At 37.5% G+C, this 27838-nt stretch overlaps 1 protein-coding gene across 1 annotated transcript in view; it reads right to left on the bottom strand.

Annotated features, from left to right (window-relative positions):
- Window positions 1-5143: 5143 nt before the first annotated feature.
- Nrg3 (neuregulin 3) overlaps window positions 5144-27838 on the bottom strand; it is a 1018353-nt gene continuing 995658 nt past the window's right edge. Inside the window, exons 8-11 of the mRNA XM_027389423.2 lie at window positions 17186-17313; window positions 12713-12862; window positions 7322-7393; window positions 5144-7086 (exon numbers count right to left, since the gene is read on the bottom strand). Coding sequence (XP_027245224.2) covers window positions 6579-7086; window positions 7322-7393; window positions 12713-12862; window positions 17186-17313 — 858 coding nt within the window. The 3' untranslated portion in view covers window positions 5144-6578. The remainder of the gene's footprint in view (window positions 7087-7321; window positions 7394-12712; window positions 12863-17185; window positions 17314-27838) is intronic.

Raw genomic sequence — 27838 nt, 5'->3', positions numbered from 1 at the left:
ACTAATTCATATGACATAGTATAGCCTTCATCCAGCAGCTGATGGAAGTAGAAGCAGACACCCCACAGCTAAACCTTGAACTGAACTGGAATCCAGATGCAGAGAAGGAGGACTGATGAGAAAATGGGTCCACACCAGGCTTGTGAAACCCACAGAAACAGCTGACCTGAACAAAGAGAGCTCTTGGTCCCCAGACTGATAGCTGGGAAACTAGCATGGGACTGATCCAGACCCCCTGAATGTGGGTGTCAGTGAGGAGACCTTGGAAATCTATGGGACATCTTGTAGTGGATCAGTACTTATCCCTAGCATAGGAATGGACTTTGGGAGCCCATCCCACATGGAGGGATACTCCCTAAGCCTAGACACAAGGGGGTTGGCCTAGGCCCTATCCCAAAAAATGACAGACTTTAAAGACCCCCCCCCATGGAAGGCCTCACCCTCCCTTGGGAACACAAAGGGTATGGAATAGGTAGGGTATTAGTTCTGGGGGCAGGGGAGGAGGGGAGGGAATTGGACTTGGGATTGACATGTGAAATAATTTTTTTTGATTAAAATAAAAAACTAATGAAAAAGAATTATTTGCTTAACACGCACAATTGCATATTTCTGAAAACCATGAGCCAAGGTATTTCCTTCTAATTACTATTGTACATATGCAATGACCACGAAAGAAGACATGGCAAATTTTAGGGTAAGAATTCATGTTTTCCTATGTATTTCTGTGTGAACAAATGTATCTGTCCTCTAGTTTTTTTGTTGACAAAGATACCACTCAGCAGGAGGTAGTGGTCTTTGTGATAAAAGTCAGAGTAAACAATACAAATTCTTGTTGGGTGCATTTCTTAATAAGAGATAATGAATCCAAGGTTTTTCATGTGGCTAATATTTAACACAGCTTAGTCCTCTGTGTGCATGTAGTTTTTAAGCCCTTAAATTTGTTTACTGTAAAAAATACACCTTAGGTTTGGGGTATATTGCAGTTGTCTCCATGGTTCATCAGACCTCTAAATATATCAAAATGAAGTCCAAAGAATGTGGAGTTTCCCACAGTTTGTTTTTTTCCAATTGCTGCATAGAGTCCTAGTGATCTGAAATCGCAACACAACTGAAAAGTAAAGCCTTTGATTAAAATATTTTAACATTTCATATTGTTTTATTGAATACTAAAAAATATCAGACTTTATGGGATCTTGACCAAAACAAATTATTAGTAGAAAAATCAGTGCTACTCTGGATGGTACTGAAGAAGCATATTGGTATTGATTTGTCAAAACAGCAATTATAAACAAAAGCCAATAAGTACACAATGCTTTTTACTTCCCTCAAATTTAGGATAATTTTGAATATTAATATCAGAGTTTCAACTGAGAATTTATTCAATTTTGGAGGGTTAATGCTAAAAATTTTGAGTTGTACAAGCTGTAGTAAGTAGCAAACACCTATAATCAAAATCAGTAATTTGAGGGAGGGAGATTGTATGCTTAATGATTGCCTGAGCCACATGGCAGGGCCCTTTCTCAAGACAAATATACAAGAAATTAGAGATACAAATACTTGAGAATATCTATATATCATATATATATATATATATATATATATATATATATAAATCTTTTACTTTTGTACAAAATGATTCTGCGTACTACTTCTGTAACTAAAGGAGATAGTCAAGGTCTTACACCTGCTGCAGAGAAGCTTTGCTGTGTTTTTGATAAGCTCTCCCATTTCCTTTAGGGCAAACATGAAGCAAAGTTTGATCTTTTTTGTCTCAAGCTTTACAATCAGGTATTTCTTGGTTATCTTTTTTTCATAACCTGAGATCAGTAAATTTTCCTTAAATATAACCACAGCAAAAATCTTATTACTCCATGGCATGTGTACATATGCCAATCTTATTCAGAGATTGATACATAGGCTCCAACTTTTGTGAGACTTTCTGGGAGAGATCTATAGGAACTCACAGAATAGTGTGTAACGAGTATATAAATTTATCAGTCAAAATGTGGATTAGAGTGACTAGATAACAAGGCGGTTGACTGGAAAGAAAAATAAAACAAAGATGATGGAGACCATATACCTTATGGAACAGATGAGGTCAAGCAGCCACTCTTATCTGTAAGTTAGAAGCTTTCAAAAGATGTATGTCTAACTTATTTTCAATAATACAAGCTTACTTCTTTTTACACAGTTCTTTCATTGGCAACACTATACATGCAATCAATACAGGTATTCATGACAAACAATCATCACAGGAGCCTACTCTCTGTTTTACCAAGTCCTTGTGATCATTCTGTTACTGATTTCACAGAGATGTCTGACTTAACTGCATAGACCTCTTTGCCATATCCACACACTCTGCCCTTCCTAGAGTTTAGTTTTATAATAGGTCAAAAATGTTGTTAGAAGTATAATTTTAAAAAATCACATTTGTGATCATATACACTTTAGAAACAGTAATCACTTACATCATTTAATTGCCATTTTTAAGCAAGAGTCTTACATATTTTGTGTTGAATATTTGAATTTTCTGATCCAAGGGTATTTCAGTTTGGCTAAGAAAGAGAAGGAACTGAAAATTTCTATCTTACAAAACGTTGCCATTTGACTTGCCATGAAGGTTTCATGGCATTCTGTGAGGTAATCACTTGTTATTTGTCAAATGGAGCAAAGATAGGGATACCCAAATAATCACTCCAATTTAATATTCATATATATCTACATTGTGTATGTATTCACTGTAGGAAACACATGAGTAGATCTTAACGAGGGACTGTCCCTTCACCCTCAGTATTTCTTTAAAAGGGAAAGAATGAAAGGGAAAGAGATAAAGCTTATATGAAAGCTTTATTTCCCAGGGTGTATTGAGAGTTTACAAAAGTGAGAACAGCTTAGAGACCTTGGATTGGTCTTCCTTGGAATGAGGATTGAATTTCTGAAGGCAAAATACAAACAGCATAGACATGGTATCCATTGAAAACATTGTAGTGATGTTATACAATTGAATAACAATAAAAGTATTATATATATAATAAATATATTATATATATATATATATATATATGTATATTCCCAGATACCAAAAGATCAAATAAAAATCCCTCCCTAACTGCTGTGTTCCTAGGTATACTATATATATTCAATTGAGAAAAGTGTCTTAGCACTTAATCTCAGGGCTGGAATAGAAGATCACCCCACACACTCACACACACATTAGGACTCATTTCCTATAGCACCATATGTCAAGATGGGGGTTTGGTGATGGCAGCAAGTGATTAATGTATTCTGGTGGTGACCTGGTTACTGGCAGCCTCAGAGTTGGGCACCAGGGCCCTTTTAAAATTGTAGTTCTTCTTCATCTCACAACTAGGGGGTCGTATTCTGAAGTCTATATGGTCCTCTACTCTTTTTGGTCTGTGTGTTATCTAACTACTTTGTGAAGTCCTGAGAGCAGCATTGTTCTATGTCTCTTATATTGATAATTAAAAAGTGATGTGAATCACTTTTTACAGAGGGTGTGTTATGAATTGAGCTTAATTCATAGCAAGGTAAGATACTAGGGTAGAGTCTGAACAATCGTGTTTAAAATACATGGGAAGAAAAGAAACCCAGATACTAACTCTCCTACATCATTTCTACTCTATCTTATTAACACAAGATTGATTGATAATATTTTGTTCAACAGCATTCCACAATAGCTACCAAAAATTTTAAAGTGTTGAATATTAAAAAATATGTACCAGTAAATGACTTAAATCAAAAAATAATGAATAATATTCAGTCTCCAGTTAGTGATGAATATGGAACTTATTTAATTGTAAATATCCAAATATCTCTTACCATAATAAAGACAAGAAAAATGAAGCAAATTTAAAGGCATGGTGTAGAAATTATCATGTCTTTGTAAGCACATGAGCTGGAAGAAAAAAGCAATGATGCCTCCAGATATCTACCAGGTCAGGTAAATGTAGAAAGCCTCAGTGCTGTCTGAACTTGGCACTTGTCAGCAGGTGACCTAAGATGTGCTTAGATGCTTTGTAAAATGCTTCATGTTCCAAAGGAGGCAAAGACCACAGCAAATAGTACACATACATGTTTCTATGGAGGAGTTTGTCTTGAGTGTTCAAAAAGTAGCAATAACTGTAAATTCTCCTTAAAATGGCCAGTGGATGTGCCTATTACTCCTTGTCTTCAGAATGTGAGGAAAGGATTTGCAGAATAATCATACGGTATGAAACCCTTCCTTTATTTAAATAAGATGTTGAATTGAGATTTGTTTCATTGATCTTACATTTTGCTATAAAGGATACATTAAAATAACTTCAGGTGTTCAGAATACCTGCCCTCCTGGGTAGATGAATGGATCCTTTAGATAAACAACAGGTAACATTTTAAGGAAAAACCCAAATCATACAAAAAAGCAAATTGAAAACAAGACAAAGTTGACCTCAATAGACCAGAAGGACCTCACAGTTGTTTGATACTTGGGGTAAATAACAACATAATGCTCCAGTGGATGCTCAACTCTCTGGGTTTTATAGGCGTACAATTACTTTCTATGGTTTTCTTAAGTAGAAAATATTCTCAAATGAAAACAAAGTTGAGTAAGAAGACATTAAAAATCTGTTGGTTTTGAAGACACTAACAATGTTACTTCTCTATTCAAAACAACCAAATTATAATTGCAACTAATGATACCACAAAACTTTTGTCTGATGAAATGTAGGTTTCCATCAATGTGTTTCCAACATACTAGACCTCAGATTCCTATTAATCAGCTTTTATTTCTCTTTCAATGCTTTTTCTTTTCCCTAGATGGTATTCATCTGTTATCAATCAGCATTCACAGATAACAACTTGCAAAGTATTTAGCTGAAATAACTTACCTCCGGTAAGACTTATATGGTTTCTCTGCTTGAGACGGGCTTTGAAGTTTTATCCAAGCTTTTCCCAAACTACAGTAAAAGGAATCTTTTATGTACTTTCAAATACTGTGCCTTTTTATTTAAACAGTGTAAACATAACAACACCACCAATAATAAGATAAAGACTGGGTATTTGAACACTAGTTTCCTTGAATGCCCCATGAAAATAAGGGAAAATAAAACAGACACATCTTCAGGAGGTTTTCAGTTCACCTTAGCAGTGGTAAAAATATTGCTTTATTCCAAATGAACATACAACACAATTTACTGTTTGGGGGCATTGCTTGTGAACTGAATAGTCTGGGATTTGTGATTTTCAACAATTTCTTCCTTCCATGTTAACCAGAGGAGCCAGTGCCTCTGTCTCTACAGAGCAGACTTACTGTAAAATAGCAATGAAGATGACAAAAATAAAGTAGTCAACTGTTAAATTGATAATCGACTTGTGTCAGTAATTTAAGCAAATGATTCAAAATAAACACTCCTCCATTAATTGTCTTTGTGGTGCTGATATTAATAAGTCAAAGACTGTCCCTTTCAATAGTATTCACATCAAACAATGGTCTAGACATTGTCAAGAGTTTTTATAAGTCTCCACCATGCAAGTTACCTTGGTTCAAGAACTCACTAACCAAATTTATATTTAATGGAAAATTTTAAAGTGAAAAGATCTAGGAGGGAAAATTTCTTTTGAATATTAGATTCCCTGATGTTTCAGAACAAATTTTAGCAAGCTTTAATATTCACATACATGCACACACATACATACAAGGAACACATGTGCATACAGCATATGTGCTTGGGTGAGCAAGCCCACACACTCACATGCTCACACGTGTGCACACAGGTGTACACACACACACACACACACACACACACACACACACAACACACACACACACACACACACACACACACAGGTGTCCTTTCAGAGCTTCTAAATACTCTCCAAGAAAAACATTTCTATTAGCATGATTTTAGTGGCACAACATTGTCATTTTTTGTCTCTTTTTGTATCATAATTCGCACCTTACTCTGAGGTTCTGTGCTTTCAAATTACAAAGAAAGATGGCACATGAGAGTAGCTAAGATTGTCCAGTTTACTCCTATTTTCCATCTTCCTTCCTGTTCTCCTGCCATTCTTTCTTTACAAATAAAATACAAAGCACTACATTCCTTGACATGACATAAACTGTGGTGAGAGCATTGATGAATAGAAATTTAGGGGTTGGAACTCAAGAGCCAAATGGCCAGGGCTACCTCCCCACTGGCGCATTCACCCTTGGGATATAGCTCATCTCTTTGAAGCTAGGCAGACACCGGTTTCTTTTCCATACAGACACTGGCACTATGAGACCAGAGGTTGGAATTGGCCAAATCTTCCAAGAGCGAAAGAGGACAGTGCTGGGACTAACTGAAATTGGATTCAGAATCCTCCCCAAAAGCTTTAATGGCAAGCTTTATCCTTCCTGAAACATATCTTTCCCTTTAAAAAAATATTTTGTTAAAAAACACTATGATATGAGGGCGGCAGACTATTTGGTTTTTTTCTAAGTAGATGCTCTTAAATTAATGCATATAAATAATTTGTATTTAATTTCCTCTCTTTCCTGTTGAGCAAAGCAGAGAACACACAGATTCCTACATCTCGAGTCACTTGGTTAACACAGAGTCTCTTTGAATTTCATTTCTTAAAACAAATTGTGCCTCTCGTTCTGATTTGGCCGTGGGACTCAGGGGAAGAAAGGCTGTGTTTTCGCTCGCACTGTCCTCAGTTTCCACGCTGGCCAGTTCGTAGTCTTCTGACCGTCTGGCATCAGTCAGAATCCGGATCTGTTCCTGCACAGTCTCTAGTAATATCTTCACTTCCTGTTGTTCTTCTAGAAGACGATCGCTGACTGGAATATTCGCATTGACAATGTCAGCAGAGTAGGAGTTTTTGCACCATTTAATGCTTTTGACTTCAGAAATCCCTGGCATTTGCATGCAGGTTTCTTCTAGACCCATCGAAGGGATGATGGGCACTGAGTTGGCCCTTGGGGATGAATAGCCCACCAGGTCCTTTTGATCCAAGCTATTAAAATAGGGGTTTGTTTCTCTTGAAGGCAATTGCATATTTATTGATGCATTTTGTTGTGTTCTTAAGCCATTGGACGCATACCTGAAAAAGATGAACAGAGTCATATTCTAGTCCCCACTGTGCCTTAGAACCATACCATCCAAAAAGTTCTTTCCACATGCATGATCTCACTGACTTCTCACAGCAACCCCATGAGACGGATACTATGCTCCCACGGACAAAGAAGTCAATTGAAATTCAGATCAGTGAAGTGACTTGCCCAAGGTCACACAGAAAAATAAGTGACAGACTGAGACTCAAACCCAGATCTTCTTACTTTAAGTCCAGGGGTCTTTCAACACACCACAGCTGTATAGGCAGGTGGGATATAGTCTTCCTGACCTCTATCCTAGAATACAAAGTAAATGGGGATTGAGCACGCAAGTGTGGCCTTTTCCATTGTGACAAACAGGACATCACCATGGCATTACTTTACTCATCAGTCCTCCACCCTCTCAGCCCTGGTCTTTCTGATCCACTGGTATGGTCCCCATAATTGGGAGCCATCAGGAAGCTCATTATTGATCATCAAGGTATGGCAGTCCTCATAGCTTTTGGTTAAATGTGTAATGTAAATTGAAATGCTATTGCCAGTTGCCCTGTGGATGCTGGCCCATTGATGAACCAGAGGACAAAAACAAGGGTGCCCAATCCCTTTGCCTGCCCATGGGGACTATGAGGTGTATTACATATTATCCTCCCAGCCCAGCCGTGTTCCTGTGAAAGAGGGCACTGATGTTCAGCAATGGTTTGTCATGTATACCAGCCATTTGTATATGCCATATGTATATGATCAGTCACATATACTAGTCACATACTCCAAGTAAATTAAGTATTCGAGGATCTGAGTTTTGAACTGCTCAGGTCTGGTGATTTGTTCCTTTGATCTTTCCAGTGTCTGGAGCAGAACAGATGTGTCAGATTCATAGAAAGTCTTAGGGCTCTGCATGATAGATTTTGTCCTCTACATAGTGAGTTATTTTGAAATAGTAAACATTAATATGTAAGCATAAGTTAAATATACCTGTTTTCCATGTCACAGTTATAATTTTCTTGGCTTATATTGTAATGTAAATAAAAAATGCTTTTTATACATGTAAAGAGTAGTTACAAGGCTCTCTGAATGTGGGTGATAGTTGTGTAGCTTGGTCTGGTTGTGGGACACCTGATAGTGGGACCAGGATCTATCCTTGGTGTATGAACTGCCTCTTTGTAGCCCATTTCCTATGATGAGATACCTTGCTCAAACTTGATGCACTGGGGAGGGACTTGGTCCTGCCTCACCTGGATATTCCAGGCTTAGTTGACTCCCCATGGGAGACCTTAGCCAATCTCGGGAGTGGATGGAAGGTGGGGCAGGGAGGTGGGGGGAGAGAGAGGAAGGGAGGGAGAGGGAATTGTGATTGATTTGTAAAATGAATAAAATTTAAAAGAAAAGAAAAAATTATTTTTCACAAGGCGGTAAGGAACTTTTGGCAAAGAAGTTAAGATGACAACTAGTTCAGCTGCATGCTGGAAATTGTAGTAAACAAGAAAAAGAAGAGTTGCAATGACATGTATTGTGTAGCTACAAAAAGTCTCCACTGAGAGGTTACATTGGGAACAGTTTCACTGAAATTGAGTAAAGAGAAATGAATAGTACGTGTGACTTTTCTCAGTGTATCCAGAATAGAGTTGGTCACCAATAAACCCTAATATAAAGAACACACTCATTAATGCATATATTGACAAGGAAAGTATTCTTTGATAGCTCATTAACTAATATCAGATATAAAAGCTAACATTTTCACAGTGACATGACAAAGCACTTTCTCCTGTAATTACCTCATAAGAAGCATTTTTAGTTTATTATTATGTGATAAATGAGTGGAAAATCCCAAGGGGCATTCAAATGACCTGCTTGAAGTTACACCTTTACATAGGCCAAGGAGGAGGATCCAAAGGTACGTGTCCAATTGTCACTATAAAATTCAGAACCAGTTAGTGCAGGGGCATCCTAAGGTAAACTATATTATGAAATCCTTTTATACAGCCATTCATAAGAAACTTCTTTGTGGGATCATAGCCCTGTGTTTCTTATGATAGAAAATCAGATGCTGAAGGTCTGATCCATGAATCAATTCCAATAAGAAGAAATAGTAAAACTCAGGCCATTTTGTTTAGTCTTTGGAACCATACTTCCACAATGTATGAATGTACATAAAATATGCCTTTCAGATATTTACATACAGCAAAGAGCCAAGTAACATAACTGGAATAGTACTGTATCTACATCAATGTCTTCAGATCTATAGATAGAATATAATAAGTTGTAATGTGATGCCAATAGATAAACTGTTTGTAAAATGTTGACTACCTTAGAGGATGTTTATAACCAATTGCTGCCATGAGTCAGCAATACGGCATGGCAATTAATGCCAAACTTCAAATATCCATCTATTCAGCCTGATCCTGAATTAAGGATTTAAATGAGATAGAGGAATTGAAATTAACTATCCAGTGTCATTTCCCGAGCTAGCTACTGGACACATAACTGGCAATAACTGAAATATAAACTCTTGTTACAGTATGAATATGTCACTAAAGAGTAACATTTCTCCAAGTTTGGTTTAATTTTGAATAAGACACATTATATATTATTATTATTAATAAGCATTACATGATTTGAACTCTCAGACAAATGGTAGTCTCAGTTGAATTTTCTAAATTCTTAAAACCTATAGGAGCTGGTGGTAAAAATCAGTGGAAGTATAGTCTTTGTGTAGTACAGGCCTGGGTTCGGACCACAACAATCAAAATTAGAATCTCTCATATAACTTGGATACTTGGGGGATGGTGATTCTGTGAAGTTTAAGTCAAGGAGCTGTGAGGTTTATGTCAAACAAACAATTGGGTCATACACTTGCATGAGAGGCAAGGGTCACCCTCACTTCCTCCTGGGGTTGCTATGAGGGGTTCCAGCTCTGACACTTCAACAAATGTTTAAGTAGAATCTAAATTTCTAGATGGGATTGTGACATAGAGCTATTCAGAGTTCTTTATCCCTGGGAATGCAACAACTCTTTGGTGGTTTGAAACTGAAATTATTCACTGAATATTATATTCATTTTGACTGCACTCCCTGCCATCCCTCAAAGAGCATGTGCATCAAGAAAGATTGCAATAATTAGTGTCTGTTTGATTTGTGGTAAACCAGGTGTCAAGCCAGGGTATTGGTCTCTCTAGTTGACTCTTTAGACTCAATTCCTGAGGAGTACAGTAGTGTATAGGTGTAGAGTAGGTATATAGAACTGACTACCCATACAATCAGCTATGCCATTTGACATTGTCAGCCATTGGTGTGATTTTAGCACATCCATTTCCTGGTTTTGTAGCTGATTTGGTCAGAAAGCTAATAAACAATCTCTCTTTTCTCATGGGATGACCAATGCCACACTGACCTGGCCGTTTAAACTTTCCTTTCCTTGCTGTATTCACCAATAATACCTTCAAAGAATATAAAAAAAACAAGGTGCATCAGGTTGCTAGGTAGATGAGGTGGGAACTCATTCACTATATTTTGGATCATGACAAGTATGAGACTGTTAATCCTGACTTTACTGAATCTCTTTCTTTTTTTATTAGTTTGTAATATATCAGTTACTTGGCCTGACACATACCAGTCCAATATTCGCTACATTATTAACAGGGCTGGCACTGCCCAGAGCTCCAGTTGGAGAAAGGCATCTTCCATCTACAATCTACCTCATTCTAAAATTCCTGCCACACTAGGGTAGATGATGTGCTCAAGCTGGACAGACTAACCAGTAAAGAAGCCATATACATGAAGAATAGTTAGCAGACATCAACCACATGCTTGGTAAACAGGAGCAGATGGCTGGTGAGTCTTACAAATTGATTCACCCCCCTTCCTGGTTAAGGGCAGATTTGACGAATGCAAGCTGTGAAATTCTATTACCAACCCCATTTCCAGTCCTGAGAGACCGTCAGTCCCCCAGGAGTGGAAAACAGCTGTTTTTAAGAGTTAAGGATGAGATTCCCTCCTAACATTCATTTTGCTGAGGCCAGAGTGACTTACAGAGTCAATATTTATCAACATTGGGTGTATATGACACAGAGAAAAGTCATGTGGCCAGCTAACAACACAGACGATTGCCAATCCAGTGGTGATGGAGCCAACACAAAATTACAACCATGCTGACCCAGGAGGGGAAAGACAAGGCAGAAAATGAAAACCTCTGATCCCTGGAAGTTCTGTGAATCTGTCATTCAAACAGTAACTTGCCACAGGCTCTGAGCCTCCTTGCATCAGAAACATTGGGGTGAGAGCCACTATGGCCAAGAACAACAACAACAACAAAAAAAAAAACCCTAGAATATGAGATGGTTTTTCTAGACACTCATACATTCTAATATTCATTATAGGGAAAGAAAGTGTGTGTCCATGTACATACTTCTGTGAATCACAACTGGTTATGACAAAGTAGTTATAAACAGGTTCAATGTAGATACAGGCTAAATGTAAACCCCTTTTTACAGGTAAAACCCAATAAAATGCCAACTGTTTCTTCAGTTACATCACACTCTTTGAACAACTTAGTTGCCACACTGACTTTGCAGTCACTCCCTAAATCTGAATGAATGGTCCCTTTGGAATCACTCTAAAATTACAAAGTATAGCCACAAGTTATGTGTATACCATTTCCTAAGATCCTTTCTTCTTAAAGAAACCTATGTCACCCTTAATCAGACAGGGTAATAGTCCATCTATTCCATGTCTACCAAACAAGAGAAATACAGATGCTCTGAGCTGGACATCCTACTTGTTATGGTTTCAGGATTGAAACAAATTATCTGAAACCATCACCTGGGCCAAAACTGCTTAAAAACCCAGACTAGCTCATTAAGAAAGTCAACTGCTAGACATAACTAGATCCCAACTCTGGACTCTAGAAATATCTAGAATAAATCTATATTCTTACAATTAATAACAGCATTATGAGAATCACTATGACAAAAACTGTTTATTTTAATATCACGTGTTGACCCAAGTTCTTAATACTTCTGTTTTGATCTGGCCAACACCCTTTGAGAGGCTTAAATTCAACTAAAGCTCAAGCTCAGATGACAGCATTTTCTGAAACTAACACAAGTAGGACAGGGATCCAATTTTAAGATAAGTTACTTATTCCATGTATGCTTGAGTGGTTTACACCAAGAGCATAGTTGTGACTAGAACCCATCTTGTATCCCTCTCACTATACCTTGAGCTATGTGTGTTGACGCCTCCTAGAGGACATGGTACCTTGGTAACGCAGGTGATAGCCATGGTGTCCAAAAGCCCTGAATCCTCCATAGCACAAATAATGAAGACATCTGAATTCTGAGGGTTTCTCTGTGGCCTCTCCTTCTTTTAATATTTACCTAAACCCCACATTCAAGAATACTGGGTGGAAGTAGCTATCATATTTATGTTATAGGTTATTTTTTAGGGTTTTTTTCACACTGCTTATCAGAAAGTTTAATATATATTTTATTACTGATAAAAGGATACTTTAGTTGTCCTGAGAAAGATTTTTTTTACTTTATTTTATTTTAAACAGATACATACTAACCTATTGTCAAACTTTTAATAGTCTCCCTTGTAAGCCCCTTGCTTAAGACCTACCCTTGGCAAGGTATCGTATCCTGGTCTGGGATCCTTGATTCTTCCAGTTGCTGATATGCTGGTCCTACACTCCCACCCAAACGACTTCGGGGAGAGGGTGGTGTCCTTCTGAATGTATTCCTGTACAGCATTCCACTCCTTTGTCCTGGACTGCAGCAAGAAGAAATACTCCTGCTGAGTTGGGGAAACACAACCAAAAATCCAAAGAGATTATAATAACCTCTAAGAAGTGGCTTAAATGTCTCAGACATTGTTAAAGTCAAATATACACTCAGATAAAACTACAAGTTGCTTAATTTGCTTACTGTTGGAGGTGCTGAGAGTGAGAATTCCTGGTGTCTGGCTTCCTAGCTAAGACAGAAATGGGTTTAAGGGAGCCTCAGAATCCCAATTCCCCTCCACCCTGATTTCCCAAGCCACAATAGCTGTCTTCTAATTGGAATAAAAATGCCCTCATTAGGCAGTGATGAGAACAGAATACAGGAAACCCAGAGGGGATTTATGGGAAAATTTACATTTCTTAGTGATAGGATAAACAGGCCTTACTTTAATTGGCTTTCTTTCTTTCAAATATGTGTTAAATTCTAAGTTTACTGCCCCAGATTTTCATCAGTCTCAAGAAACTAGTTTTGCATTTGAGTTTGTTTTTAACAAGCACCTGCTTAGATTTTCTTGGATGTAGGCATCCAAACTTCCCAAATGACTAAGCATTTGTGGAGGCCATCAAGGACAAAGGGCATAAATCACCTACATCCCAGGCCTTAACAAAGTGAGCCCTTACACATAGTGAGCCCTTATATATAGACTATGTAAAAGAATTGGATTCTATGAAGATAAATCAACACGTTGAAGTTGGTTAAAGACTCCTAAGTGTTCCATGAGATTTCAGGTCATGTGGTCCAAACAGTTCTTCATGAGCATATAGGCTCAAAATATCATGCTGTACCCACATCATCTGAAAATATTAGTGCAACTATATAGGCCAGGATGAAAAATATTCAAAAGTCAGCAGTGTACCCATAGAGGAATGTTTCCCAAAGCAATTACACCCCTTTCATTTTACCAATTGAGTTTAGTCACTTTTTCCATAAATATCACAATTATTCCTACTTTATAAATATAAAATGTATTTAGTTAATAAAAGGGAGGTGTTAGGGAATTACTGTGTAGCTCTGGCTGACCTGAAACTTGCTGTATAGACCAGGCTGGTCTTGAATTCACAGAGATCTGTCTGTCTATGCCTCCTGAGTGTTAGGATTAAAGGCATGCACTGCCATGCCACTTAATATCTGAGTGCTCAACCATGTTGGTGGTTCAGTTAATGTGGCAGGTGGACACTAATTTCTCAAATTTGTGCAGACAGCAAATCATGTCAGTCATGATATTTTAGTTGTTAGCCATGTCATCTGCTGCAGGTTGTATTTCTAAAAATGCTTACCATCTTGGTCATCATATTCAATCCCTAAGCCAACATCTTTAAGGAGCTCTTGAGCAGCGACTCTGTGTCTCTCCATCCATTTCTGTCTAATCACATATGAATTAAGATCTAGGGTTTGGAATCTTTGACACCAGAGTGAGCTGCATCTGGGTATAAATCTCAGGCCTTAGTGCTGCTAGAAGCATGGTGCTAGGGAAGACAATTGTATTAGAATGCTGGAGGGAAATAAAAGCCTCTTTAACTTGGATCAGTTGAGGAGATGAGAAGAGACATGGTCAGTGGTCATTACTTGGGAAGAAAAAGATGAAGCTACACAAGGCATTGTTGTACCTCAGGCCACTAACAACAGGGAACCATTACTATCAAGGAGAGGGAAGGAACATTTTCCAGAATAAAGGCAGTGCCCGAAGGACCAAGTCAGGTGGCAAGCTCTATGGCCCCAGAAGACCAGAGTGGGGCATAACTGAGGCTGGTAACAAGTATGACCTAATTTTTCCAGTCCCCTCATCCCTCAACATTACCTCTGATACACTAGAAGCCAGAGGACAGGGAAGTCTGAAGCTCACTTGGTACATGAGGTTTTGCAGAGAACGTTACTTGAGTGAGAATAGGGAAGGGGTCAAGGTTGTTTTGGGGCTCAGAGCAGAGATGAAAGAGCTCATGTAAGCTATGTGTACTGTGTGATGTCAACACGTGAGGTACACAGCATCATGTGTTCTATGCATTACTGTGCCAGTACTGGCTATGCACAGGCTTATCTGTCTCACTGGGTGCTCCAGCTCCACCACAGTTGGCAATCTATATTGATGACTTTGAAGCAAGTTAGACTGCCAAAATATAATACAATAAAATGACATGCCTCAATAGTTTTTTTTCAACAGGTAGTTTTGTTTTGTTTTCTAAACACTAGAAATAACAGTTTGGGATTAATAGCTTTGTCTCATAAATAAGGCATCCAAGGGAGTCATATTTTCAGTACACAACAAGAAATTAATTATTCATTGCTTGCTGAACTGTCAAAGCAAGGTCTACCAGTGTGAAGTAGTGACCCATCTTCAAAAGCAGTTGTAGACCTATTGATCAATCAGAGATTCAGACCTTCTAAACCAGGGCAGCCAGGAAATTATGAAGCAGTTGGAAGGATATATAAATCAGTATACAGGTTATCAATCATGAAACTGTTTAGTCTATTGCGTGTTTTAAAAAACAAAAGCTATGATGTATTAAACTACAATTTCAAGTTCTAAAAGCACTTCATAAATCAACCCTTCCCCATCTATCAGCATACAAGCTATGCCAACAAATACTGCGATGTCATTGAAACAACACAACAAAGCAAAGCAAAACAAAACAAAACACAAAATAGAAGGACCTTTAAAGACACCCTTATTTAATCTTGGAGTTCTAGAAACCAAGATCAAAGCGAAGGATGTGTGACTGAAAAAACTAACTGAGCACAGTGGTGCTGGAGTGACATCATGGCAGAAGCCATCCCTTAAAAAAAATCTGAAATTCAAAATATTTTTGCCATAATATGTTGCAGAGTAATATACTATTTTACTTGACAGGGTTGAAACTACTCTGTCTATAATGAAGTATAATATACATCAGAATAAACCTTGAAAGATTCTGTTTTGGAGAAACTATTTGCTTTTGAAAATGCTAGCAAATTTGAACTTTACTTCTCTAATTAAGGCAGTTTCCATGAGGTCAAGTGAAGTAAAAAGCTGTTTTAACAGGAATTCTGTAAATACAAGCTATGACAGCACAGACTTGCCAATGATAAATGATGTAACTATCCAAATGCCAAACTATTTCAATCCTAAATCAAAGATACTGAAATTATTTTCTTTGTCAAGTCCTTGGTACCTTAGATTCTATCTACTAAAGGGGTATGGTAATAAATATCACCATCAGCTGCTGGGGTTCTGTGTGTTCAGTTTAGAGTAACTGAAAATTGCATAGCAAATGCAGCAAAAAAGTAATGTCTTTGGAGGAGGAGAGTAGGATATTAGCTCTTTTATTGTGCATTTCTGTCTTGTACAAGATGAACATCATCTATTGCTAGAAACATTTACAGCTTTAAAAGTTAAATATACATATATATATATATATATATATATATATATATAATATATATGATTTGAAAATATTAAAAACTTAAAACTAAGAAATGGAATGTTGCATCATTGGACAACTTTTACAGATTAAAGATATTCATTTTAGTACACACAAATACAATGTCTACTTTAGTATTAGTTCCAAATTCATCCTTTAGTTTGGACTATATATCATCGATTTTTACAAAAATAAAATCCTCATGCATAACACACAACCATGTGCATGAAAAGATGCTGGAGAACATGCCCCGTTTGAGAATTTCCTGTGATTCATCAAATGACTTTGTAGCTGGACTTCACCTCCAAAGATTCTATGATCAGCTCTCTCTCTCTCTCTCTCTCTCTCTCTCTCTCTCTCTCTCTCTCTCTCTCTCTCTCTCTCTCACACACACACACACACACACACACACACACACACACACACACACAAGAATGGCACTCCTCTGAAACAAAATATCTTACAGGCCTGAACAGGGTATTCCCCAGGATTTGCCTCTGGAAACTTTTAATTTTTGTGAGGAACATTTGGAACACTTGGTGCATAGCACATCAACTGCCTAGAGGAGAACTAGACATTAACTTTGCAACCAGTGATAAGGGAGACTTGAGGGAAAAATCACAATTTTAATAGTTTTTCAGATTTCAATTGCTTCATTCACTGGTCCAAGCCTGCAGCTCTGCTGAAAGCTAACAGTTCCCTTATGTCTTTGTAGAGAGAGTGATGCTGTTGAGAGAAATTGAGGAATTTGCTTCCTAGTTATGGATTCCCTGAACCTCACCTCCATGAATATCCTTAGTTACATAGAAGCAAAAACAATCACTTTTATTGAACTTGTGGGTCAGGTTGCCATTCCCCGACATATGTCTGCTTCTAACATAAACTTACCTACTCTCACCATGATTAGTTAACAGTACCTGTGGTGCTTGGCAGGCTGGCTTCCTCTTTCAGGAGAAGGTATCTCAGGGAATGACTGGGAACTTGCAAAACTTGACTCCATTATTTTCTCCAGTGCAGTCACAGGGTGCCTTTCTGCCTTTGAATACTGTAGGAAATCACATGCAGACTTGTGAGCTGTGGGTATATTATGAGAGGTGGACTGGCAACATAAGAGCTAGGCATTGAGACGTCTCAGAAGAATGATAGAAACACTATGCATACCACTTCTCTCTCTCTCTCTCTGAAGTATAAGAAAGTAAATAGATATCAAAAAAGAGAACACTTATATTTTAAACCAAGAGCTCATCTCTAACCAACTTGTAGCATCTCCTTAGAGTCTTAGATTTATATAAATTCTAAGAATCACATAAGAACAAAGAACTAGAGAAATAGCATGACCACATTGAAGAAAAAACAGGTAGGAAGGAAGGAAGGAAAGAAGGAAGGAAAGAAGGAAGGAAGGAAGGAAGGAAGGAAGGAAGGAAGGAAGGAAGGAAGAATCCAAAAGTATAGCTTGGGATGGTATAGAAATTCCTTCAAAAAAATCGCAGTTGTAGACCACATGTAAAACTAAATGGCACCTAACTTCTATTTAGTTGAAAGTTAGAGTTAAAACCGGAAAAAGATTAAGGAAAACAAGTATGATGAATCTTTCTGTATATTGGTGCTGTGAATTGAACCTGGGACTTTGCACATGCTTTACTATATCCCTCAGTCTTAGAACATGACAAAAAAATTGTCTGTCACTCTGGTTGCTGAAAGTAAGGAGTTATGAGTGCTGATTAATTTTAGACACATGTTCTTTGACTAGGATATAAGAAATATGTAAGCAAGAAACTAAGAGAAATGAAAGAAAACATTCTGCAACAGAAACTATTGAAGCAGGTATATAAAGACAGAATGGCACACTGAAGGGGGGAATTGCTGTGATAATGTAAAAACCTCAACGACAAGGAGAACTGAATTGCTAGATGTAAACATCAAAAGACAAATTCACACACCAACAATAAATACGTCTCTCCAGTTTCTTAAGGAGTATATTTCTAAACAACATAGGAGAGATCAGGAAGCAGGTGAGGTGCATACATGTGATTCTAAGAGTTGGCATATTGGGGGGTGGGCCTGATGAGTCTGAGGCCAGCCTATGCTCTATAATAAGATGCCGTCTCAAAAACAAAACAAACAATAAAATAAAAATCATGCAAGATGGATAAAGACATTACTTGAAAATTATGGGAATAAAAATGCATAAATGCAATAACATCAAGTAAAATGCAATTTTGTACTTCTACACAAAATTACTTTTAAAGATTGATATTTCATATATAAGAAAACAAATAAATAAGTAATAAATATTTATAAATTTTTTGTACTTTAGAACAGCTACGAAAGTACACAACACAGCTAATAGCACAGCATAAAACCCTGGAGGAATTTGGGCATGTTGACAGCTTTTATTACAAGATTAACAGATACATGTAGCATTGTCTGAAGAAAAAGCATGCCATTCAGCAAGAGGAAGTGGGATTGTTCTCATTCATGAAAATAGAATGAATTTGCTTTCTAGTTTTGTTTTCTAAAAGGCTTAATAAAACAACTTTACATAAATAAAATCGCAAACAAATTAGAGTAATAGAATGGGTTAATTTTTAAAAGGTTTTCTTAATAAACAATAAAATAATATAGATATTGTTAATTTAATCATGATAGAATATTAAAGAAGAGCGTACTAAAGAGATTATGTGAGTTAAGAAAATCTGTGTAGCAACAAGCATAATTATGGATAATGATAAAAAATACGATAATGTAACTTTCAGATTTGGATGAATGAACTCTCTGAATGAGGAAATAGTTTATATGACTAATAATAATTTGCTCACAGCCTTAATCGACAGACATACTTTTTACTAAGACACAACATGCAGAAATTAAAGTAGGAAAGTGTTTTTATTTAATAACTACAACTAATTTCCTTAAATTGAAAAAAATTAAAAACAAAGGCCTAGATATAAACCTGGGAAAATATTTTCTATTCCCACATAGAAATATAGAAATGTGCAATATTGAAAAACCTGCCCAGAAACCAAGTGAAAAAATTCTGGAAGTTAGAATGTGCCCCCTCCCCGCCCTGTTTGCAAACAATTTGAAATAGATTTAGAATGCAAATTAAGAGGGATATCTTGAAGGAAAACTCAGCCAACTTTAATTCCTAGAGAAATCATTATAAGCCAACAACTCATTCATTTTGGAAAAACAGTGGATTTCCAAACAAGTATCTTGAGCCATTAGTTCAGTCTGCTTGAATCCTTAAATGGGAGCTCTGTCCAAAGTCCTAAATGAAATCCCCCTTTTAACTGGTTTTGTATTTTAATACATGCTTATTCAGGACATTGTTACATTACAGTTGTTTAAAATTCATGTCACTTGTTTCAGTAAGTACAAATCTCTTTTCAAAATGTTATTTTTAGAATGGATTTCTCTCTTAGTATTTCTCTCTTAGTAAGCAACAAAAGTCATGTCAGATGTTGGAATGATTTTTTAAAAAGGGTGGATCTGTTGGAAGAAGACGATAACATATAAAGGCATATGATTCACTTGCTAGGTAACCTCAATTAAGAAAATGACCCCAAAAGATTGGTTAATTGGGAAAGCCTGTGGTATGTTTTGTTGACTGATGATTAATATGAGAGGTTGTAGCTTACAGTGGGCAGTACCATTTTGGGGCTGTGGGTCCTGAGTTGATTAAGGAAGCAGGCTCAGACAGTAACAAAGATCAAGCCAGTAAGCTGCTCCATGGATTCTTCATCAGAACCTGCCCGTAGGTTCCTAACTGTTTGAGTTCCTGCCCTGACTGCTTTTGACAATGAGCTGTGAGGCAGACATATAAGAGAAAGAAATCAGTTTTTCCACAAGCTGATCTTGGTTATGGTGTTTTATTTTAGCAGAGAAATCCTAATTAAGACATTAGTAACTAATATCATAATAAAAGAATATGTAGTCATCTAGCCTTGACTTTCAAGGAAAGGGGGTTTCTTAGTCACTGTTCTATTGCTGTGAAGAGATACCATGGCCAAGGAAACTTACAAAATAAAGCATTTAAGCTCGATTAAAGTTTCAAAGGTTTAGTCTATTAAAATGCCTGGGAGCATGGTGGTATGCAGGCAGATGCTGGAATGGTAGGCAGGAACAGTATGCCTGATCCATAGGCAGAGAAAGAGCAAACCTTGGACTGGCATGAGCTTTTGAAATCTCAAGGTTCATCTTCAGTAACAAGCTTCCACCAACAATGCCAAACCTAATCCAATAAGGTCATACCTTCAAATCCCTCTAATCCTTTCAAATAGTGTAACTTCCAAGTTACTAAGAACTCAAATGTGTGAGCCAATGCTGGCCTTTCTTATTCAAACTAACACAGGTGAGGATTTAGCAATCTTCTGTAAATAACCACTATATCATCTTGTGATTTATTATTATTCAATAAATCTTGAGAGTGAAAAGATGCATTCATATCAATTTATAAGTCTATCAAAAGTAATCAACAATAAAAGACCATTCTCACTGCACCAGTGAGCATGGGGAAATATAAAGGGATCCTCTAGCTGTGCAAGGTATCCAAATTTCATAACTTAGTGAAAATAACCAACCTCTTCAAAAACAAAAACTATCAAAATTTATAGGAAAATATATAGCCGTAAATGTCTTAGATTTATTAAGGAACTAGAACTATATTAATATCATTAATAATACTTAAGTGTCTTGAGGTCTTATGAAACAATGCTAACTCTGAGTAGGGGATCAGGTTTGTCTTATAAGTATATCACATAGCACCTGTGGGAGGTAGAGGTGGGGCAGGCATATAGTCTTAAGCAACTTTGGAAATAAGGGGGTCTTAAAAGTGAAGGTGAGAACTGCACATAAGCACTGTTTAAATGTCAAACATATGACACAGGTGCAATATTAACTTCTGATCCTACTGATATTTGTCCTGTGGAAGAAAAATTATGCACATCAATGGTGGTAGTGAATCCAGATTTTTTCATAGTGCAGTGGGTGGGGGCTAAACAAAAGGCAGTGGTTGATAGGTATTAAGGGAGATATCAATGTGAAGTAATGTTTAGCCAAATTTAGGTACAGATGGTTACATTAAAAATTATAGTTGTGTGTTTGTCTGTGATCTGTTTGCCGAGAGGGCCTATAAGCAAAACCATTTCATTGCCAAGAAATACAGATCTTGTTTTGAAAAGCATTCTGTAATGAAAGAGAGTTATTAGGATAAAAGCCTGATTCTATGATTAGGCCAGATTATCTAAAGAAGAAACCTAAAATATCCTGTAGTGTTCAGCACAAATACTTCAAGAGTTGATCAGTTGATAGTTACTATCCAAATGACAGAGGCAACTGAACTATTGGACAAGGCCAAATTACCCTGATCATAACATAAAATCACATTGAAATGGCAAAAGTAAAACTGTATTTGATAAAAACATCAATAAAACAAACAAAAATCCCAGTTTCTCATTTAAGCTTGTCAGTTAATGAAGTAAAAACAACAAAACAAAACAAACAAACAAAAAAAAAAATCCTGGCCTCTCTGCCTTCACTCTGCCTGTCTCCATTATTTTGGGATCAGCTTTGCACATGTTAATTACCCAAGGAGTGTTTGTCTAACTTACTTCAATTTAGTTGGTGACTAAAAGCACAGGGATAAATCATCATCTTAATTCTGCATTCACCTTGAACTTCATAAGCAGCAGAACCCATGGGACATACCCATCTCTTGCACATGTGGGTCCTTAACATGAAGGCAAAGCTGTCCCCTGGACCAGAGGCAATCCTCTCAAGCACTGGCATTGATGACAGCAGTGAAACTTCTCTGTATCATCTTTCAGAACAAGAATCGACACAAAAATCCTAAAAGCTACACCACACCCAGAAACACTTAACCATGCTCTTGCCCTATTTCTCTTTTGAATTTAGACTTTTTTTTAGTTTTTCGAGACAGGGTATCTTTGGAGCCTATCTTGGCACTCTCTCTGGAGCCCAGGCTGGCCTCAAACTCACAGAGATCCACCTGCCTCTGCCTCCCGAGTGCTGGGATTAAAGGTGTGCGCCACCAACACCTGGCTTGAATTTAGTCTTAAGGTTCATGCCTTCACTTCCATGGCTAGTGTGGGGTAACTGGGTTCATTCATTCATTTTGCAACATGGCTACATTAAATAGAGCCCCTCTTTTTTTTTAAACTTTCTTCCCTCCTCTCTTTTAGTTATCACATTGAATAGTGTGGCCATGACAAGCTTATCCTGGGTTTTTGAGCATATAATTTCCCTTAAAAATATCTGGTTATAATATTTAACTCTTTGCATTATAAATTCAAGTTTAAAGTAAGTATTTATGAGCTGATATAGGGATTATAGAATAAATAAATGAGTGGATAGGAAGAAACAAAACCCTGGCCAGAATATCCAAATGACTAACACAGATTTTGTATAATCAGGAAGAAATGTATCTTCTTTTTCCGTATATGCAAACTACATACAACCCCTCTATTCTGTGCATAGGGTGGAGGGAAAGTGGTATCTGAGTAGAAGAGAACTTGAAAAATACAATGTCAGAAACACATCAAAGTTACATCAGTACTGATTCATCACGCTGCCAGTATGCATACCTGACATGAAGAAGTGGGTGCTTCTGCATGGACAAGTCCAACATCACCATAAGAAATACATGAAACATGTCAGTGAAGGAGAATCGTGCAACAAAACTTGACTAGTACTACTCAGAACTGCCCAGATCAACATAGTCATACCAATGCTTACAAACTGATGAGACTGAGAAAGAATCTAAAGATGTATGTGACAATTATAGAAGCAAGGCCGTTCCTGGATGAAGCTATACAATAACAAATAAATCAATAAATAAATAGTGAGGTAAGAATCTTATATTTTAGTCAATAATTGGATTCAGTTAATAATACAATTTAGTACACATTTATCATTATTGAGTTTTAAAATTTTTACAACTGTGGCATTCCAGTGTACATTGTTAAATTATTATTTTCTATTATGAAAAACTAAACATAGAATATATGCTATCATATGTCATATATTTTATATATGATTATATAATAAATTCTGTTAGTGTCTTAATTTTTCTGTAAATTAAAACATGAGGGCATATATAAAATGAAAAAGAACAAATGACACATGTCCACACACAAAAAGTCTAGGGACTAAAGACAGAACGCAGTCTCTACTCATCTTTCTAGGTATCTCAGATGAGGGTTGATAAAATTCATAGTATTGGTACCAAACAGTTCATTTGTACCAAGCCTTCCTGAAAGTCTGAATAACTGCTCAGGATCAGAGCCTTCCATCACGTGCTCTATAATAACAGCATTTAATGTAGTTTCTCCTAATGCTCTTGGGAGATGCTCAAACCTGCACATTGGTGGTTTTTCCTATCAGATCTGTTCTCAAGTGATGTTTGAATGCTCTGGTTAGCTGCCTATCTGGATCTTCCTCTGAATACAATCCCAGATGTCACAAAGTTTGGCAGTAGGCTTCATGTACTCTGTCTCATACCCTGCTGGTCTTGTGTTTATGTTTTCTTACAAATTCACTTTGTAGAAAACATACAATGCCTTTTATTAGTAAAGAAGGAGATTCAGCCATCCACTCACTGGCCCTCAGCATGAACCTGAATGATTTCCTTTTCAACAGTGTAGATTCTTGGGGGAAACCCTTATCCTAATAACCCTCCTGTGTGGAATGCTCCCTGTGGGCATAGAGGTCTTCTGCTGCCATCTGACCCCTTGATGCCTTGCTCTTAACAAACTGCTGGTGGTGTGTTGAAATCAATAGGCCTGTCAAATTAAGCAGGCTGGTGTAGGTAGTAGAGCAATGACATTGTTGTTCCCAGGCCTGGTGCTTGCACACAGTGGGAGCCAGGAGGTTAAATGAAAGCTGGGCTTCTGTTGGAAAGCAATGTTGACAGAGCAGATAATCACCTGCTGGAACCCCAGGCCATAAAGGCAGGAGGGAGAATGTTTGAAAAACAGTTTTAAATGCATGTCTTTCTACACCTTTCCTAGCTCATCTATGAATGTGTCAAAACTTCTTTATTACCAGTATGACTCAGGAGCTGAGAGATGGAAAATTGAAAAGGTTTGCCATATTTTCAAGAGAGATTTTTAAATACACATAATTAAAAGAAACTTGCCCATTATTGCTTTAAGAATTTTTGTGCTTTTTGTACCTTAATAGGAAGAACTCTAATAACTTTTCTCTAGAGTTCCTCTCAAGCAAAATATAACTACAGCCCTCTTGGAGTCACAAGGGACATCAAGCTCCCTTTCCACCTCCATCCGCAACTAATGGCCTCCTTCAGTTACTGCTTCAGCTTGCAAAAATCTGTTTTACTCTATGTACTAATGGCCCAGTCTTCCTGCTAGAGGGTCTCATAGTACCCTGCACTTCACTGGCTGTAGGCATCAGTCAGTCCACCTTAGGGCCCATATCTGAGAGGTTATTATTTAATATATGTCACCTAAAGTAATAAGCGAATGCCCAGAGTGCAGGGATATTTCATGCATGATGGGAATTTTGAATCACTATTACAATTCATCATGTGTCTGCTGATATTTATTAACTATTTAATATGTATATGAATGTAAAGATGAATGCATGAATCAATAAGTTAGTGATAAGTTAGTTCATGATATGTTGAGCAAGAACTCATGTTTCAAGAAGAATGACTCAAAAGTAATGAATGATTTTGACTAAATGACTCCTGGCTTAAACCTACGAGAAATGTCAGTGTCTTCAACTTACTCTCACCTCTCAGTTCAAATATTACCGGCATGGAGCAGGTCTCAGACCTTATTTTGAAGGTATTCAGAGTTTTATTTTCTGTGTTTTTAAGTAGCTATATCATAAAATAGTATATATTTACATATTGTCAGAAAAAAAAATGGGTCTTACATGGAGGGGTAGTGAACATAGTAGTACTGTGCAGCCCAGAGGTTGGAAGCAGCTTAACACAGGTCACGTTTACCAGTCACTACTTAACCACGCCTCATCCCTCTACCCTAAAAAGAATGACTCCGGTCACATACCCTTCACCCTACTCCCCTACCTCTGTGATGTCACATAAGCTATATACTCCTAAGATTCTTTCCTGGTGGTGCCAGACATACCCTTCACTTGGATACTATTAAAAGTGGACCCCTTGCCTCATTTGGTGCAACTAAAGCTTCCTACTTTAGACTCTGGTAATACTGGCCAAGTGATACATTAATCAATCTCTTGACTGAAGGAGGATTCCACTTAACCTGTTTGTCTTGAATCCCTTTTCTTCTCCCTACCCAAATCCAATACATACCTGTTTCTACTATTAGCCTGTGCACATTCTTCAGTTACCAACCATCGGTATTGCCCCACTAACAAGTAAATATTAAATAAGCATTACTGAATAAGTACACTAAAAATTATCATGGATGAGTTAGGTGTTTCATTCTTTATTCTTACGTTTTAGCACTGTTTAATGTCTTTTACTTGTCTTGGCAGCATTATAAGCCACCTAAGGAAACCTTTCCTTCTCATCAAATGAATGGAATCTCTGGCTGAGTAAAGGGCTAACATTCCAGTTGGTCAGGTTAATCACTTAAGGGACCACCTGTCATGAAGGCACAGCTACCTTAAGCCATGATAAAGTGATAAGGGAATAATTGTCCCTTCAACAGGATAATATACTTTCCTTTCCCATCCCCTAGCTCTGTCAGTTAACAGTCAAGCCATGGCTTTTGGTAAATCACTTTTCAGAATTATTCAGGAAACTGTAACTTTCCTTTTTTATTTCCATCTCTTTTCTAAACATGTTTACCTAATATTCAAGAGTTCACTGTTTTTCCCAAGCCCCACTCCTGCCATAAGGCTGCTTGTCCATCATGTGTCTGACCTCCATTTGGTCCTACCTCTTCTTTATCTCTGCCTTCTAGGCAGTGGTTGAGATTTACAGCTTGCCTGCTACATCGTTTTTCTTTCAAACTCTAATAAAATTATATTCAAGTTATCTTTTGGGTCTGTACTTAAGTTCTTTTATTAATGAGACAAAGGCCCCCAAGAGGGGACTCTGATTTCCCCATAATTTCTACCAAATGATACTCTCACCCATAAACCTGTCTTTAAAGTGGCTATATAATTTTCTTACCTTTCTTTGTGGTTACCAATATGCTTTCTTGGTTTTATGTGAGAACAGATCTCCTCCCTTTTAATGTCTATCTACCTGACCCTTGAACTCCACCGAGAAGTTTCACTCTATTGTTTTGATGGCTGTGGAGGCCATAACTCTATCCTCGGTGCCTTCTCATCCAGGACACAACTAATGAGAATAGTTCACCTCTAAGTCACAAATAGTCTACTTATAAACCTACTCTCAACTTTAGCCAGAGTTGAATGTGTCTCTAATATCATGCAACTAATTGTTTCATCTCCTGTTAAATGACTATAGAATGAAATCTTTCCCATGAATATTTAATGAATTGAAGGGATGCTGGACACAGATTATTCATTTGTTAAACATTGCAATTTGCAAAGAATTTTAGAGTATTTAACCTGCACTTCAAGATAAACCTAAGGTTTGCCCACTATCATAACCAAGTTGGATATAGTGTATTCTCCAGGATGGAGATAAATGTCCAAATATTCACAGGTCAAAGTTGGTAATGGCATTGGGTGGCTCTTCACAGATCTCCAATGGTTACATTTGCAATCAGAGCACAGACTCTGACAATCTGTAGTATCTCTGACATTTTGGGAAAGAGAATTTTTGGTTATGGGAGAAGCTTGTGTATTTGAGGATGTTTTTCTGAGGCCCTGGTTTGTGCTTACTGCATTCCAGCCCTAATCTTCTTCCAGGGTCTCCAGACATGGCCAAATGAGGAAGAGAGACAAACCAGCCTCTGCTGAGCGCACACGAAAGCCCTTGCCTTATGTAGATGCATGCTTGCCTTTGAGATACTTTACTAGCTTGCACATGGAAGTGACTTTCCCAAGCTCCCAACCCATTTCATTGTTCTGTAGGTGACTTCACAAATGTTAAATAGCCATCCTTATAAGTCAGTGCACTCCCAGCCTCATGAAACTGCTGCTACAAAGAGATGGGAGGTCCTGATGTAACTGTGCGGACTTATAATTCTCAGAGATCTTACAATGATCCAACTCCCCCACTTCTCCTGGAATCAGAGGTCATCTACCTGTAAGCATGAAGCATGGCTTACTTACTAAGCTTGATGCTTGGGCTATGTGACTTCCCTCCTCTCCCAGAAATCTTTGAAAATGGACACCCTGTACCAGGACAGTCAGACTGGGAGTGTCTCTTCATAACTGTGTCATGCTTCACCTAGAGTTAATAATTCTCCTAATATATTTCTCACCATGAAGAGTAATTGCCCCCTCTCTCCCTCTCTCTCTCTCTCTCTCTCTCTCTCTCTCTCTCTCTCTCTCTCTCTCTCTGTGTGTGTGTGTGTCTGTCTGTCTGTCTGTCTGTCTGTCTGTCTAACCTGTACATTTTAAGGGAGTGTCACTTTGCATAGTAAGCCTTGCTTCGTGTGTTTGAAGTATATTGTTTCTTC

Source organism: Cricetulus griseus (genome assembly GCF_003668045.3).
Source record: "Cricetulus griseus strain 17A/GY chromosome 1 unlocalized genomic scaffold, alternate assembly CriGri-PICRH-1.0 chr1_1, whole genome shotgun sequence".
In the NCBI taxonomy this organism is placed as follows: Eukaryota; Metazoa; Chordata; class Mammalia; order Rodentia; family Cricetidae; genus Cricetulus; species Cricetulus griseus.
Note: the sequence above shows the minus strand (reverse complement) of the source record. Positions and strands in the feature narration are given on the sequence as shown.